The sequence below is a fragment of the Mixophyes fleayi genome, chromosome 8 (genome assembly GCF_038048845.1).
Source record: "Mixophyes fleayi isolate aMixFle1 chromosome 8, aMixFle1.hap1, whole genome shotgun sequence".
NCBI lineage: Eukaryota > Metazoa > Chordata > Amphibia > Anura > Limnodynastidae > Mixophyes > Mixophyes fleayi.
The window spans coordinates 7,488,479-7,504,176 of NC_134409.1; the positions used below are offsets into that span (position 1 = coordinate 7,488,479).

The 15,698-nt window shown below is 41.0% G+C and overlaps 1 protein-coding gene across 1 annotated transcript in view; it reads right to left on the reverse strand.

Moving 5' to 3' along the window:
• LOC142098885 (FRAS1-related extracellular matrix protein 1-like) overlaps positions 1-15,698 on the reverse strand; it is a 125,094-nt gene that overhangs the window by 28,571 nt on the left and 80,825 nt on the right. Inside the window, exons 24-25 of the mRNA XM_075181765.1 lie at positions 13,172-13,436; positions 5,124-5,538 (exon numbers count right to left, since the gene is read on the reverse strand). Coding sequence (XP_075037866.1) covers positions 5,124-5,538; positions 13,172-13,436 — 680 coding nt within the window. The remainder of the gene's footprint in view (positions 1-5,123; positions 5,539-13,171; positions 13,437-15,698) is intronic.

A 15,698-nucleotide genomic window follows, 5' to 3' on the forward strand; every position in this document is an offset into this window, starting at 1 on the left:
CCCTTGCATTGTAACATGGTTTTGTCCAGGAGACTGAAATAAGAAGTCTCTTAAGTTAAGATCCTTAATGAATCAGGCCCACCTTTCTGATATCATGAAAGATATGGGAATCAGTAGCTGTAGTTTTCTTAATCCCCCAAAGTTAAAGACAACAAATACATTAAAAAAGCGTTGACTCCTCCGCTATAAAGCTTACACTGCAGCAACACGTCTCAACTGTCAGCTTCCAGTTTCCTGTCTCCTATATATATATATATATATATATATATATATATATATATATATACACCTCTTTGTTTAAACTTTATTAGCAACTCAACAAAACTACAAATCACATACAGTACAGTAATTGTCACAATAATATACCTCCCAACATTTATGAAGACAAAATCAGAACTTCAAAAACACACCCACTTTCCAGCCAATCACACCCACTTTTACCAAATCTCTGCCCCTTTCAGTGCTAGTTCCGCTAGTTTCAAGGTCTGCGAATCTGGACTGTCTGAACAGTGGCGGGGGGTTGGGCAATATGTATATGAATACACATTATTTTAAAAGATAAACACTTAAAATATGTTGCATATACGCGCTGAAGATTACATATAAACCATACTATAATTATAACTGACACAGATGCGCAGTAACTCACTTTTGTTTTTCAAACATGCAAATGCTTATTCCTGTATTTATTACAGTATTTGTCTACTGGTTTGTCACGAAAAAAGGATCCTGTGTCACCTGTGTCAGTAGATGTATCCCAAAACCAGAATGGTTGGAACTGCTGACCTGGGCGTAAGATGTACTGTAGGCGCTGAGCGCACAACGGTTTTATTTCCATCTCTCTTTCGTTTTGTGAAGCGAGGGGGGACGGAGAACAAAGGAATACTCGCATAGTGATCATTGGTCCTTGTGGAGTTATGGACTGATGGGAATTCATTTTAGAAAACAATTATAATTTTCTGAATGCAAACATCTAAATTAGTGGTATTTGTTGCTGGTAGATTTAATATTAAAAGGTTACAATATTTGTCTTTTAAAGTGCACACAACTATGGAAATGTTTATGGTAGTGTGTATAAGGGATGAGGGCATGCTCCTCTATTATCCTGGAATCTTTGGGACACTCCAGAATTTCGATAGGTTCCAGGAGAGTAGGTCAACCTCACGGATCCTGCTGGATCTTCTAGTGAAGTGCACAGGGTGGGGCCGTAACGGCGGGATTTATGGCACGAGGACGCAAATTGCGTCATAGCCCCATAGATCACTTGGGGAGGTTTAACAAGTAGGCAGGTATGGTTGAGGGGGGCGCTTATGCTCCTGGTGTTTTAGGGCCTGTGCATATGCTTACAGCGTACCATGCTAACTGGCTGCCACCACCGATGGGAAGGAGAGGAGATGACCGTATGGAGGAGACATGGAGACATATGTGGGAGAAAAGGGTTGGAAATGACATGAAGGACCGGGTGAGCAAGGGCTCCAAGAGGGGAGGGCATCAGGAACAAAGTAACAGGCCCCGGGCTTACCTAGGGGCCGTGACTTGTGTGTGTAGTGGGAGGAGTCACCAACCAGATGTGGCCACGCCCCCTTCTGCAACTAGGGAATTGGTCCCAGTACATTAAATTCCTTTTGACTACCCCGTGGGTGAGGGACAATATCTGAGAAGAGGAATAATAACATAGACTGAGAGAAGGTTAATGACAGTTTTGGGTAGATGATATAATAGGGATGGCGGGACAGGGGCAAACGCAGGATTTGTAGAGGGAGGTTTCCACACCAGGCCACCAGTGGGCGTGACCATCATGTATGGGGGAGTGCCTATAATATTGGCTGCTCTCCAACGCTTCCTATCCCTATAATATACATGGACAATGCTGCATGCACTACTGTTAGGTACACGCGGATCTCCCTTTTCAGTGGGGGCAGGCCACCTGAATTATACAGTGCCCCATTCTTGGAGGGGGGTTTCCAGGTACTAGGAACCCCCCTCCCCCCTTGGTTTGTCTATGTGGGTGGTGAGGGGGGTAATAAAAATGGAAGAAGTAGCATGGCTGAAGGATTAGGGCAAATAACAAGGGCCATTTCAACTTACAAAACGTCAAGCCAATCAAATGCAACAACAAAGCGAAAATTAAATATTGAACATAAGTGCGCCCCAGGGGTACTCAATGAGGTAGATGAATAGCGAGTGCCATGAACACACACGCACAAAATGACAGAAATAAAAAAGTTCCTTTAAATCAATAAATACTCCAGCAACTTCAGTGTCAAATGAAAGCAGATTTGAGGTCATTGCAAACGCCAAACCACATATTTGCCATGAAGCCACAGGAACTGCAAACTAGCCGGCTGGGGATCCAGGGGTCGTAAATTTGAAGCGCTGAAGATGTGTTATTTGGATATGCCACAGTAAATGAATGCTCAGGTTCATCTGCCGTCCCAGCCCACAACAGGACAAACCTCCCCGGCCACAATGTTCTGTTTGTACCAGTCCCACAGGGTAACTTCAGTTCTTCAAAATCAGATGACACTTTTTTTTCATTCCATCATATCCCAACCCCAATATCCCCCAAACACCTCAGTCCCCCCTCGTGTTAAACACAAAATAAACACATAGATACAGAACAACCTCCTGATTATTCAAGAAAATATGAAACACTGAAAAAAATCTTAAGTGACAGTGATACAAATAATTTGAAATATATAAATTTTGAGCTTCCGTTAGTTTAATTAATTTGCGTCCATTTGTAATAAGGGCCTTATTCACATGTTATAAAAGAAAATGTTTTGTTTTTTTATGCCCTTTAGGCTGGAATCTCCTGGATGTTTTAGAACTAATACAACATTCTAACGTTCTTAATTTAAAGCAATATCACAGAAATATAGAATTTGACGGCAGATAAGAACCACTTGGCCCATCTAGTCTGCCCATTTTTTAACCTATGGTAACTGCAAACCCTATTTGATCCTTTATTCTTTGTAAGGATATCCTTATGTCTATCACAAGCATGTGTAAACTGCTCTACTGTATTATCCTCTACCACCTATGATAGGAGGCTATTCCACTTATCCACTACCCTTTCTGTGAAGTAGTTTTTCCTCACATTTCCTCTGAACCTCCTTCCCCCCAGTGTCAGTACATGTCCTCGTGTTCTAATACTTCTCTTCCCCCCAGTGTCAGTGCATGTCCTCATGTTCTAATACTTCTCTTCCCCCCAGTGTCAGTACATGTCCTCGTGTTCTAATACTTCTCTTCCCCCCAGTGTCAGTACATGTCCTCGTGTTCTAATACTTCTCTTCCTTTGTAGAATGTTTCCCTCCTGTACCTTGTTATAACCCTTTATATATATGAAAGTTTCTATCATGTCCCCTCGTTCCCTTCTCTGCTCCAAACTATACATAATAAGATATTTTAGTCTTTCCGGGTAAGTTTTGTGCTGTAGGCCATGCACCATTTTAGTTGCCCTTCTTTGTACAGTCTGTAATGTATTTATATCCTATATCATTATTCTTTAATGTGAGATCTCCTACTATACATGTTTGTGTCAATTAGCAAGATTCCATGTGTATTAACTTGACATTTGTTACATTATTTATACAGTTTAGTAAATATACCCCTTTATGTTATATACTGAAATGTCTTTTTTCATGTATCATTTTAACATCAAGCTGATAGGAAATCTGTATTGTGTTGTCTGCTTACTGTTTGTGGTACAACGTGACCTGGTTGAGTAATGTATAGATAGGGAATTGTGGAATATTTCAGTTTTTCGACTGGTCTCTGAGCTGGATTACGACATAATCTATCCTGTGTCATATGAAAGTTATTATACACCCTCAAATATTCCGAAATAAACATACAAAGCAGGAAACTTGCGTATATTTTCACACGTAAAATGATACTTTCCTAGAAGTTCTTTTAATCATCTCGTCAAGGACTGTTTCCTCGCTACATCACCATATACCTGGAAAAACTGTGAGGTTTCGTCTGATTCACTTAAAATCCCCCTCTTAATAACCAGCCTAGTATAGCAGCGGCTCTTGTGGTCATGTAATATATAGTACAGAGTGATACAAGACTTAATAGAACACTGTGCACAAATAATATGTTTGTCTAAGATTTAATTTCCTCTAGGAAAAGTGCACAAAGTTTTGGTGAGAAATGAAACATATAGAGAATATATATAGCTAAGCTTTGTTTGTTTATTTCTACAGATAGTCAATAAAATATTTACTCTTCAGTCTTAAAAATGAAAAGATCAGACATAGGGATATATTATAGAAATGGCAAAAAGTAAATTGCTTCCTTTTAGGTTTGCCCAATTCATTAAAGGGGCTACACTAACATTGTTATCACCGGACATAACCGTGTCAGCTAGAGGTTTGCAAGGGAAAGACTATTTGCGGCAGTAACAGAATGGAGATAACAGACCAGAAATATTATTATTTTTAGTGCATTGATGGTTTTTCAAAAAAAAATAAAAAAAATTCTAAATGTAATTAAAAAGTTAAAACTTTATTTGTGATTTTTTTTTTTACTAAGTGGAACTGAAACCTTGTTACGCATACGCCCAACTAGGGAAATTGGCCAGCGAAGCAGTAAAATAATTCTTAACGGGTTTTTGGAAATGATAAGTCATTTTGTTTTGTTTTTGCAGTGATAGAAAATCATCCGTGTCATCATAATTGGGCTTCCAATGATCAATATCACCCATAGTTTTTAATAGATTTTTTTCGGAAACCTCCTCCCTGGAGACCAAATACTCAATGGAAGAACACTTACTTGGTTCTATCAATCAAAGGGCCTATTTAATAACATATTGCAAAGAGAAATTATGTACTGTACACCATAGCAACCAAGCGGATATCTTCTTTCATTAGTCTAATTATAGATAACATCTTATTGGTTGTTATTAAAAAAAAAACTACAATCTTCTGAACCAATCATGGAAAACATGGAAATTAGTTAGTAGCTGATTCAAAGAGCAATCATGCTGTAACCCATAGCAACCAATCAGATATCATCTTTCATTATTCTGACTATACCAGACTTCTAAAAGCTGATATCTGATTGGCTGCTTTGGGCTACAGCATATGAATGTAAATGTAAATAAGCATTTTACTTGCCTGTATTAGAAAGACGGCGGCATCTTTCTTCAGGTGACCGTCCACCAAGAAGCCGATGTTGGTGTCGTCTGTGGCTACGAATGAAAACCGGTCCGAATGTGCCGGCCCTCCATAGTGGCGGTAGGACAGGTGCATGCTGCTGACGTCAGCCTGGGTGAAGTCGCTCCGCGGCAGCACCTGGCCGCTCAGGTACAGCTGTCCGTGCTGCGGATACTCTGTGATCGTGTAACTTAATTTTTCCACCGGGGTGTCCGGGTCGGTTAGCCGCAGGACATCAGGAGAAATCACCATCGTCCCACCTCCCGATATCTGGAGGCCTTTGTTATTCAGGAGAGTTGGCGGAATCCGATCCGTGCGGCCAATAATGAATTCTAACGACCCATCCTTGGCCTTCAGCTCGTTGCTCACAGTAAAACTATGCCGGGAAAATGCAAAAAACAGGAAAAAGTCATCATCTAAAGTCAGTGATTTGTGAAAGGCCAGAAATGTTTTGTTACATCACGAAAACAAAAGTTATACACACATATATATGTATATATCGAAACGGAGACCTGCAAGATAATATATGCAGGAACAGAGTTACAAAAAATGTTCTGACGTTTTAGAGAGAACAGTGATTACCAAGAGATAATAGCATACTTGCCAACTTTTCCTCGTTGGCTTCAGGGAGATCCCGGGGGAGGTGGGCGTCCGGAGGCAGGGCTTGACGGGTTGCATAATTTTGGCCCCGCCTCCTAAACGATTGTCACCATTTTGCCCAATTACAGCAGGGGGCGAGGCTAATACAACGCACTATTTGCACCATTAAGCCCAACCCCCTGCCACTTATCTTTTGCGGGGGCGAGAAACGGGAGGTTGCCCTGCTCTCCCGGGAGCCCAGGAGGTCTCCCAGAAATGCGGGAGTCTCCCGGACATTCCGGGAGAGTAGGCAACTATGCGTTAAAGAAAAGCAGCTAATTAATCTCTAGAGACTGAAGTGTCTTTTACATTTCAGTATTAAACTTATGTGCAAAACAGAATACTAATTTGCACCACTTGCATTGTAACATGGTTTTGTCCAGGAGACTCAAATAAGAAGTTTCTTAAGTTAATTTGTCGTGGGTCTGGCCAGAAGCCATAGCTGTAACTCCCCCTTCTTACGCTAAACCTGACGAGAGGAATATTGCCATAGCTACTGAACCTGGCAGAGCAACTTTATAAACCGCTGTCACCCTCTAGACATAGCTGAACCCACACACACTATATGTGCCCATCATACGCATTATCTGCTAAACTCTCTGGGCCTGAGTCATTAAGGAAAGTAAGGCAAAAAAAGGAGTAAATGTTCTCCAGGACAAACTATGTTACAATGCAAGGGGTGCAAATTAGTTTATTATTTTGCACATGAGTTAAATACTGGCTTTCTTTATATCTAGCACACAACAATTAATATTTTTATTTTTACATTGCAATTTAAAGTTGTTCTAGAACATGCCCTATCCCAACTATAAATCTGTTAATTTAACAGTTTTTATAGGTAAATTTTAAATTTACCTCCTCTCCAATGCAACATGGTTTTGCCCAGGCACAAACTCTTTATTTATGCTTTGCTCTCATTAATGACTCAGGCCCTCTGTCTTACTTTATGCCTGAACATCCGCATGTTATTTTGAAAGTTTTTAATGCAAAAGCTTCAGCCGTGTATTTCCGGAGTCTGCGGGAACCAAAGCGTTGATGCCGTATTAGTTTTTGTTTGTATTATTTTTACTTCCTCTGAGGGCTCAGAAAATCTGTGAAAACCCTTGTAATCTAATTGTGTACAACATCGTCAGGAGCATCCATTCCTGGCAGTCAGTCTTTCTGCAAAGCACTGACAGATTGGAAGTTACGCATGTGTTGAGCAGATGGGGTAAGTTAAAAGAAACACACACACACAAAAAAAGCAATTTATTAAATCACCTGGAACCAGCAGTTCAATTCCAAAAATAGTGAAAATGAAATATAGCAAGGAGCGGCAGGGGAAGCTGGCAGCGGTCTACACCAGAAGGTACCGGTTTACAAAACAAGATAAACATTTTGAGAAGCCTCAGCTGTGTAGCAGAATAATGAGGTATTATTTAACCCAATAAAGCTTACCCCACGGAAATTAATTTAAGGCATTTCAGCTTCTTCATGTTCTCCTGCTTATCTTTAAGCTGTATTTTGGCACCTGGTTGACGTGACGTTGGACAAGCAGGAACCTTAGCTGCTGGTTGGGAGAGTGGGATGTTTTTATAGGAGTTAATGTAACTGCATCTTAGGGTGTTGGATGAGAGGCGCAGATGGTCCCGTCTCTCACAGATAATCTCTTTCATGCTTTCTGTCTGTTTACATCTAAGGCACGCAGAGTATAAGGCTGGGTACACACTACAGGTTATCGGGCCAATCACATGATAAACCACTGTTAGGTTCAATGTAGCATCAGTGTGTACGCTCACACTATCATGCTTTATCTTACCAAAGCACATCGTATCCTTTCAATTGATTTTATAAACATACTAAAACACTCTATAAATGATAAAGCAACAACGTGCAGTGTGTCTGCACTCACAACTGGCAGTGTCCATAGATCTCCATAGAGTTTACAGAGTCACCATCTTTTCAGCCGACGGTTATGACAGATGGAGAGCACAGATCTAAAGGTAAATCGTGTAAAACATGTATAGTGTGTACAGTCATGGCCAAAAGTTTTGAGAATGACACAAGTATTGGTTTTCACAAAGTTTGCTGCTTCAGTGTTTTTAGACATTTTTGTCAGATGTTGCTATGGTATACTGAAGTAACATTACATGCATTTTATAAGTGTCAAAGCTTTTATTGGCAATTACATTAAGTTTATGCAAAGAGTCAATATTTGCAGTGTTGACCCTTTTTTTTTTTAAAACCTCTGCAATTTGCATGGCAGCTGTCAATCAACTTCTGGGCCACATACTGGCTGATGGCCGCCCATTCTTGCCTAATCAATGATTGGGGCTAGATTTACTAAACTGAGAGTTTGAAAAAGCGGAGATGTTGCCTGTAGCAACCAATCAGATTCTAGCTGTCATTTATTTAGTACATTCTGCAAAATGACAGCTAGAATCTGATTGGTTGCTATAGGCAACATGTCCACTTTTTCAAACCCGCAGTTTAGTAAATATACCCCTTGGAGTTTCCCAGAGTGTTCTCCAGCCTTGTTCTCGTCAACACTCTCATCTGTGTTAACGAGAGAATCACTGACCTGATGTCAGCTGGTCCTTTTGTGGCAGGGTTGAAATGCAGTGGAAATGTTGTTTTTGGGATAAAGCTCATTGTCATGGCAAAGAGGGACTTTGAAATCAATTGCAATTCATCTGATCACCCTTCATGTCATTCTGGAGTATATGCAAAAAACTGTGTCATTTTCAAAACTTTTGGCGATCACTGTACAAGTGAATCGGCTGCTGGTCGGGACTTTCAGTCGTTGGTAAAATCGTTAATGATATTGCATCAGGAGAAATTTTCTGTAGTAAAATAATATAAATTTCAGAATCATACAGACGCAAACAAAAGAGAACAATGCAGGTCTTCTCCCTGTTATAGTGACACGCTTTGCTTTTATTCAACTCACATTTAAAACATTGTTAGATGTATACAAAATAAAATATCCATGACAATGCAAGACACAGTTGATATTGATATTAAATTGATGAAAACGGATGGACTGGTAACTTTGAGAATAAAGATGTAGCCATGGCAACTATGTTCTAATTGTCATTTTTCTAGTACAGCTAAGGGAGCAAAAATAAATTGCTGTGTTGGCTGCTGCGGCTCATAGCACCTTATCCCTCTGCACCAGGTTTCATAAATATTCCTCGCTGATACCTGGTGCGCAGTCCTAGCCCACCAAAACATGTAGGGTCTATTCATCTTCGAACATAAATCCCTTTGCGTGACGTATTTTGCGTGAAATAGCTCAGCACATCCTCAGAAACGGACTTTAAACCAGTGAATGCAATTCAAGTTCAAACACAAATGAAATTTTGTGATTTGAAGACTGGAACGAGCAGGTAAGGCCCGTATGCATGTAGGTAATGGGTCACACTTATTAACCCGGCGTTTACAAATAGGTAGGATTTAAGTAACACTTAGGAAATGTCAAATAGGTAAAGTAGTTGTAGTTTTAATCAAATAGAACTCAGCAGTATCTCATCAATATACAAAGTACAGTCATGTCTGATAACAGTATACAAAGCAGGACCACATCTGATGACCAGTATATAAAGCAGGGCCACGTCTGATAATCAGTATACAAAGCAGGGCCACGTCTAATAACCAATCTAAAAAGCAGAGCCACGTCTGATGACCAGTATACAAAGCAGGGCCACGCCTGATGACCAGTATACAAAGCAGGGCCACGTCTGATTACTTGTCCCAGGGGACTCCCTTAAATATGGGGACAACTAATGAATCCTCTGATAACTTGAACTTTACTGACACATCACAGACTGCTTAAAGGATTATCTAATACATGGAACTTCCTTATGTCCTGAGCTTCTCCTAAGTTGTCAGGAACACGGAGTTCCTGGTTATACTGTACAGAAGCGAGAGCAGAACTCACTGTATGAGGAAATATATTTACATTGTTTATTGTTGTGTTTAGGCGACATAATAGGCGACATATGTTTATTTCAGAGAAAGTGACATCGCCATCTGGGGAGAGACAACTGAGGTTTCACCTCACAATATTTAGCGCTTCTTCAAAAATATTGTTTATTTGTTTTAAAGCCTACATGAAAACCATTCCGCACGATCACGCTTGCTGCATTAATAAATCTATTTATAATAGTTTGTTTACTGGTTTTAGGGACTGGAATTTCATCTGTGCACTATGTATGTGTAATATGTGTAAATGTGGGTACAAATCAGTGACTACTGTAACATTTAAAACCATTATACAAAGGTTTCCATATATTTAAATAACTTATTTAAATATTTCTATTGTTTTTTTTCATCCACACAACAATGGTGCCTCGCTCTGTATGCTACAACAGTAATTACCTATTATTTCAGGTCACTAAACCATACTTTAGCAAGTTGGGAGAGGGGGGTGGGGTGCGTGGGGGTGGGGGGAGGTACATCGTGACATTTGGCCCCTCCCCCCAAACCTGCCATCACAATTTTTAGCCTATTACAGCATTGGGTGAGGCAAGGATAATGCGTGAGTCGCGTCCTAAGCCGGGAGGCTGACCTGCTCTCCCGGGAGTCCAGGAGAACTCCCGGAAATTCAGGAGAGTAGGCAGCTATGCCCTGAACCAACTAGAAGGTACTCAGTCAGTGCTCTTATTTACTCCACAGTGGCCCCGCGATGAACTGACATGGCAGCTGCTGGCAGCTTCTTAGCTGTGATGCTGCTCCTCCATGTTGGTAATGGGCAGGGAGTGCGGCGCTGGGCTATGATGTCACAGCCCAGCGCCACACTCTCGAGAACATACCACCCTGTCTCTGTATCACACAAGGTATGAAGGAGGTGAGGGAGGAGTCTAGGCCCTAAAAAGTGGGGATGTGGAATAGCAGAGATAGAGAGCATGATTCATTAAGGCACACAAAATGAACGTGAAACGGGTATACACACGGCCGCATTCAACAAGGAGCGGATGTGAAGATACGTCTGGTAGTGAATACGGGTCTAGGTCCGCTCTGCTCTAGCAGACAACACACTGCAGGATACGTCCAATATATATGTGGAATATAAAGTCCCAAAAGAATGCACAGAAAAATAAACTATTCAGTTAATGTCACCTGTTAATAATATAGTCATTAATGACAAAACATTAAAAAAAATTGATTTTATTTTATTTTAATTTTCCTATGAAAAAAACATTTATTAGGATGCTTTTAATGTCTACTGCACATAAAATAAAGTGCTCCTGATTGTAGACACATGTTTTAGTGATACGGCTGAGAATCACGTACCTTAGAGGAGCCCAGAGCTTGAATCGGACGCTTGAACGCGCATTGGAAATTGCTTAGTTCTGTGGTGTATGGTCCGGTGTGGGAATGCGCAGGGTAACTAGGCACATTATAAGCAAATAATCGCCAGTTACGTCCTTAATGAATCAGGCCCAGAATGAGAAGATGAGAAGGAGTAAGGGAGAGGAGGAGAGGGTAAGGAAAGAGAAAAGGAGATAAAGTAACTGACAAATTCACTGTCGGGGACAATCAGGGGCAGAAGACAAAGTACATGATGTAGAGATCATGGCTGGGACATACCGATAACAAGACCACAAAATCAGACACGGAATATATAATGCTTTTACTACACAAGGAATATCTGTTGCTCAACCACTGAGCTCTAATATAAGCAGAGTTTACACAGTGACATCAAGGAAAAGGCACACAAGTGCCACTAGAATGGCGGAAGGGTTCCCGAAAATTTTTGACTGGACAAGTACACACTCCGTTCGCAACATTTACACGTGGGAGGAAACTGGCATCCAACAGACTGGAACCACCGCTGTATGCAACACCAATATTCATTATTATACAGCCTATCAATTCGCTACGTTCCAGTGGCGTCACTGAGAATGCAGCCTATCCAGTCACTAGGAGCCAGTGACATCACTGAGAATGCAGCCTATCCAGTCACTAGGAACCAGTGACATCACTGAGAATGCAGCCTATCCAGTCACTAGGAGCCAGTGACATCACTGAGAATGCAGCCTATCCAGTCACTAGGAACCAGTAACATCACTGAGAATGCAGCCTATCCAGTCACTAGGAGCCAGTGACATCATTACGAGTGCAGCCTATCCATTCACTAGGAATCAGTGACATTACTGAGAATGCAGCCTATCCATTCACTAGGAGCCAGTGACATCACTGAGAGTGCAGCCTATCCATTCACTAGGAACCAGTGACATCACTGAGAATGCAGCCTATCCAGTCACTAGGAACCAGTGACATCACTGAGAATGCAGCCTATCCAGTCACTAGGAACCAGTGACATCACTGAGAATGCAGCCTATCCAGTCACTAGGAGCCAGTGACATCACTGAGAATGCAGCCTATCCAGTCACTAGGAACCAGTGACATCACTGAGAATGCAGCCTATCCAGTCACTAGGAGCCAGTGACATCACTGAGAATGCAGCCTATCCAGTCACTAGGAACCAGTGACATCACTGAGAATGCAGCCTATCCAGTCACTAGGAGCCAGTGACATCACTGAGAATGCAGCCTATCCAGTCACTAGGAACCAGTAACATCACTGAGAATGCAGCCTATCCAGTCACTAGGAGCCAGTGACATCATTACGAGTGCAGCCTATCCATTCACTAGGAATCAGTGACATCACTGAGAATGCAGCCTATCCATTCACTAGGAGCCAGTGACATCACTGAGAGTGCAGCCTATCCATTCACTAGGAACCAGTGACATCACTGAGAATGCAGCCTATCCAGTCACTAGGAACCAGTGACATCACTGAGAATGCAGCCTATCCAGTCACTAGGAGCCAGTGACATCACTGAGAATGCAGCCTATCCAGTCACTAGGAGCCAGTGACATCACTGAGAATGCAGCCTATCCATTCAGTAGGAGCCAGTGACATCACAGAGAATGCAGCCTATCCAGTCACTAGGAGCCAGTGACATCACTGAGAATGCAGCCTATCCAGTCACTAGGAGCCAGTGACATCACTGAGAATGCAGCCTATCCAGTCACTAGGAACCAGTGACATCACTGAGGTTGCAGCCTATCCAGTCACTAGGAACCAGTGACATCACTGAGGTTGCAGCCTATCCATTCAGTAATTTAACCTGCAGTGCAAGCAAAATTTAGGGAATGTGAAAGGCCTATCATATAATGACCTCCTGTGTTTTATGGTAACAGATCACAGAGGTGTAGCGTGATATTTCTGTATTATACTGAAGCAGCAAGTTTATGACCCATCATGTCCATTCCCTCAGCCCTGTGTATCCCCCCCCCCCCCCCATGTCTGGCATTCTGGTGGAATTGCAGGGGATTTAACCCTTTCATGGAGCAAGGCATGGACCAGCGAATCCCTCTCACCTGAACAAGTCCTTGCTAGCCCCACGGCTGTTGTCATGGACGTAACAAACCTTCTGAGCCGCCACATCCAACTGGCTGAAGCTGGAGATGGCTGCACCAGGATAATTGATGTACTCAATCTGACCGTGCACAGGTGGCACGGAGACGGCATACAGCAGCTTCTCTGGTTTGCCCGTGCCATCTGTTGCCATAAGAACATCTGTCATCAAGGTCACCCTGTCACCCTCTGTTAAAGTTACAGGTCTGGCGAGTAGAACGATGTCACCTATGGAATAAAAGAGGGAGCAGATTTGGGGATAAAATAACAACATGATCATATATGTAATAAATAAACGTAACATGTAAGCAGCAGCGGAGCAGTCTGCAGAGCTGTTATATGTCTGAGGATTACACATTAGTCCTCATTCATCTCTCATTCATAATAAGGCATCTGTTTAATTAAGTGCAGCAGCTAATGCTTTGTCTACAACGCAGGGAATTTCTGTTATGGGGAGGGGGGGGGGGGGGTGAATTCCTTTTCACTATGGAAACTTTCAATGCTACCAGTAACTAATTCAGTGCAATTTATAATAAATTAAAAAAATGAATGTAAAAAAACAAACCCAAAAATCTAAAAATAAAAAAAAAATTAAGAATCAAGTAATTACGTAGAATTCCACATATTAAGGCACATACAGCTTGTAATAAGAAAGCTCTCTGCCGATGAGCCAAAGAAAAAAGTCAAATAGCTTTAAGGGGCTGTGACATATAATTCAAGCTAATTGGGTGCGCCAGACATTGTAGATCGCTACATATTTTTTCAAAATATGATTTTTAAACACTCTGGGATCATTTATAGTCGACTAAAATGCAAAGGTGCTGGTCTCCTTTATGTTACAGCAACTTTTTAGTGCACTGATATTCACAGCCATAGTGTGCTCAAGCTTGCACAATGCTCGCGGCTGGTCCAAGAGGGGATTGAGACCACTATGTGAGCCATGGTTGAGCGTGAGTCATTCTCGCAAGGTGGTCAAGTACCAAGGCGAACCCCATCTCATATGTGTCTTTTAGACCCTCAAACCCTAATAACAAGAAGAAAAGAGAAGAAAATGAAGAAAGGAGAACAAGAGAATAGAAGAAGAATAAGACTAAGAAAATGAAGGAAAGAGAAGTAGAAAAAGAAAGAAAGGAGGAAAGAAAGAAAGAAAGAAAGAAAGAAAGAAAGAAAAGGAAGAAGAGTATAGAAGAAGATGATAGAAGTAGATTATAGAAGAGTAGAAGATGATAGATGAAGAAGATGATTGAAGAAAATTATAGGAGAAGAAAGAAGACAGAAGTAGAATATAGAAGAGTATAGAAGAAGAAGAAGATGATGATTGAAGAAGAAAATTACAGAAGAGGAAGAAGAGTATAGAAGAAGAACAACAAGAACAAGAACAAGAATGAAGATAGAAGTAGAAGATAGAAGAGTATAGAAGAAGAAGAAGAAGAAGAAGAAGAAGAAGAAAGAAGATAGAAGAAGAAGATATAATATAGAAGAGTATAGAAGAAGAAATAAATAAAAACAAGTTGAAAAATGAAGAATGCAGAAAAAGAAAAATAAGAAAAAAAGAAGCATAAGAAGAAGATAATAAAAGAGGAAGAAGAAAGAAGAATAGTTTGTTATTGAATTGGGACATCTCATTGTCTAATGGATTATGGCCAAACTCTGGAAAGTAAAGCAATTATGTGGTGAAGAGACATCGGGCTGTCTGTATTGCATGTGTCACTTTTGTGTATTATAATGTTGTTCGTTTTTTTACACTGATTGAATTTGCAGGACGCAAATCGTTTTTTTTGCATACTATGCGCTTATTTTTACTTTGGTGCAAGGGCATATAGGCATGGGTCCGAAACTAGTGCTGTGTGCTCACACTCAGAAGTTAAAAAAAAAAACGCAATTACCGTCCTAGTCAATACCATCTCTTTAAACTTAATAGTGTAAAATCACTGCAGTTTATGGAGTTTTCAGCGCTGCGAGCTCAGTCTCAAATCATTGATTTTACTACTTGGGAAACACTGCCGGGGAAAAGACTGTATTGCATTGGGTTGAGTATCTTGTCACTATTGCTAAAATATTTATTTCATGTTTAAAGACCATCTTAACCCCTAGTCTGCATAAATGAATGTTGTTAACAGTCTTGTTTGTATGTATTATTACTGTGTTATACCCTGGGTAACCTTTCTCTTTGGCATTTTCCACCTGGCACGCAGATAGCAGCATGATGATTATTTTAAATTAATGGATTATCTAGAGGACCAGTTGGCAATCCTCTAGCCCAAAAAAAAAAAAATTGGGAAAACGTAACTAATGCAGCTGTTTACCAATAAATAAAGCCTCAGCTGTAAGAGAAATGAATTAGATGCATTTAATTGGTAGGCTGAACAAGCTCGTCTCCTTATTACAATGTCGCCTCTTGTTTTTCCCCCTCTATGTCTGGGTGCGTGGCACTCTGACAAAGTGTTTATGAGTCGCAGTTTGCAGATGGTGGTGCTGGATCTCACTAGT